This window comes from Manacus vitellinus, unplaced genomic scaffold (assembly GCF_001715985.3).
Source record: "Manacus vitellinus isolate BGI_N305 unplaced genomic scaffold, ASM171598v3 scaffold_122_pilon, whole genome shotgun sequence".
Lineage (NCBI taxonomy): Eukaryota > Metazoa > Chordata > Aves > Passeriformes > Pipridae > Manacus > Manacus vitellinus.
In genome coordinates this window covers 197,814-199,635 of record NW_021938909.1, presented here as the reverse complement: position 1 = coordinate 199,635, position 1,822 = coordinate 197,814, and the positions used below count along the sequence as shown (strand labels likewise).

At 32.1% G+C, this 1,822-nt stretch overlaps 1 protein-coding gene across 1 annotated transcript in view; it reads right to left on the bottom strand.

Moving 5' to 3' along the window:
* IFNAR1 (interferon alpha and beta receptor subunit 1) overlaps positions 1–1,822 on the bottom strand; it is a 14,238-nt gene that overhangs the window by 6,871 nt on the left and 5,545 nt on the right. The window contains exon 5 of the mRNA XM_029965889.1: positions 799–913. Within this exon, the coding sequence (XP_029821749.1) occupies positions 799–913 (115 nt within the window). The remainder of the gene's footprint in view (positions 1–798; positions 914–1,822) is intronic.

Below are 1,822 nucleotides of genomic sequence, written 5' to 3'. Positions count from 1 at the left end.
AAGTGACACAATATTTTTCAGATATTTACAGGATCTTTTTTAAAGTGACACAATATTTTTCAGATATTTACAGGATCTTTTTTAAAGTGACACAACATTTTTCAGATATTTACAGGATCTTTTTTAAAGTGATACAATATTTTTCAGATATTTATAGGATCTTTTTTAAAGTGACACAATATTTTTCAGATATTTATAGGATCTTTTTTAAAGTGATACAATATTTTTCAGATATTTACAGGATCTTTTTTAAAGTGATACAATATTTTTCAGATATTATAGGATCTTTTTTAAAGTGACACAACATTTTTCAGGTATTTACAGGATCTTTTTTAAAGTGATACAATATTTTTCGGATGTGATACTTTTTTTTTTAACCTGATATGATTTTTTTGATGTGACACAACGTTTTTTTGATGTGCTAGGACAGGTATTTTTCCAGGCTTGGATCTGACCAGAAGAAATCAAATCTGCTGACAACTGAAACCTCAAGCACCTGCATTTTTCTCCCTTCTAGTCATCGAATTTTTTCACACTCAAAAAGCTTCCCAGCTTTTAAAAGTGTCATTTAGCATTTAGAAGTCCCTTCCCTCAGGTATTAAACACTACTAAAACCATCCCAGTGCCCTGAAATTCCAGGATAAGATATTATGGAATCCTTTTAACAGATGAACGTTCCCATTACCTCGTTAATACACTAAATATTTCATTTTCATTTCCAGAAAGCACTGGCAAAATAAAATAAATGGCATTTCAAAGGCCAAAACCTGCCCACTGAGATGGGAATTCTGGACTCACATGAGGTACTGGACGTTGTAGCTCACGGGTTGTTCATATTGATTGTCCCAGTGCAGGTGAAATTCCATATTCAAACCAAGGACTCTCAGATTTGTTGCACAGAGAAGGTCGTTCACTGCTCAGAATGAAAAGGAAACCCAAAATTAGCCAAAAAAATTGATATTACAGACAGATTTCTCACTGAATGGACATTTCTCATGGTACATTTTCAACAATGAAAATACAGAGATTATCTGTTCATTCTAAAGGCTGCAAATCAAAGTCAGGGTGTTGTACTAAGCCTTCAATATAAAAAAATCAATTCAGAAAAAAATTCAACTACAGAAACCCTGAGATGAGCAGCAATAAACTGTTTTGGCAATAAATCAAGGGGAAAAATGTGTAAAATACACTTGTATTTATTACACATTCCAATATTTTAATTTTAATACTTTATTAAAGCATGCACGTGTCAATCATTTAAATATTTATTATAATACACGTGTGTTAATTTAATATTTTATTAAAAGGCACGTGCATTAATTATTTTAGTATTTCATTAAAATGCACATGTATTATTTAGTATATTTTTTATTTATTATTTTTGTACAAAGTAATTTCCATGTACCATCTATTAATTACTCCAACTAATTTTGATTTTGATGTACCATCCACCAACTATTTTTGATGTCCCATCCAGGTTTGATCTATATCTGACTTTCCTGAAGTTATTTTTTTCCTGGAAAAAAACATGTAGAAGTACCTAAACTGACACCTGAAGGCACATAAAAGAATTTAAATTTAGACATGCAAACCAAGCAACTGGTGCCCAACTGCCATCGTGCCTTTTTCCAGAACCAGGAGCAATCAATTCCCCAAGGATCACATAAAACCAGGATTTTTTAAGCTTAGTCCAACTTTCTGTGCATTTATTTACTGCCAAGTGCACAAAAGGCTTTTCTTTTGCCTCCAAAACATCCCTTTCCTCCTGATTCAAAGCCACTCATTCAAAACACAGAGAGTTTTCCAAAAATGCAGAAAGTAG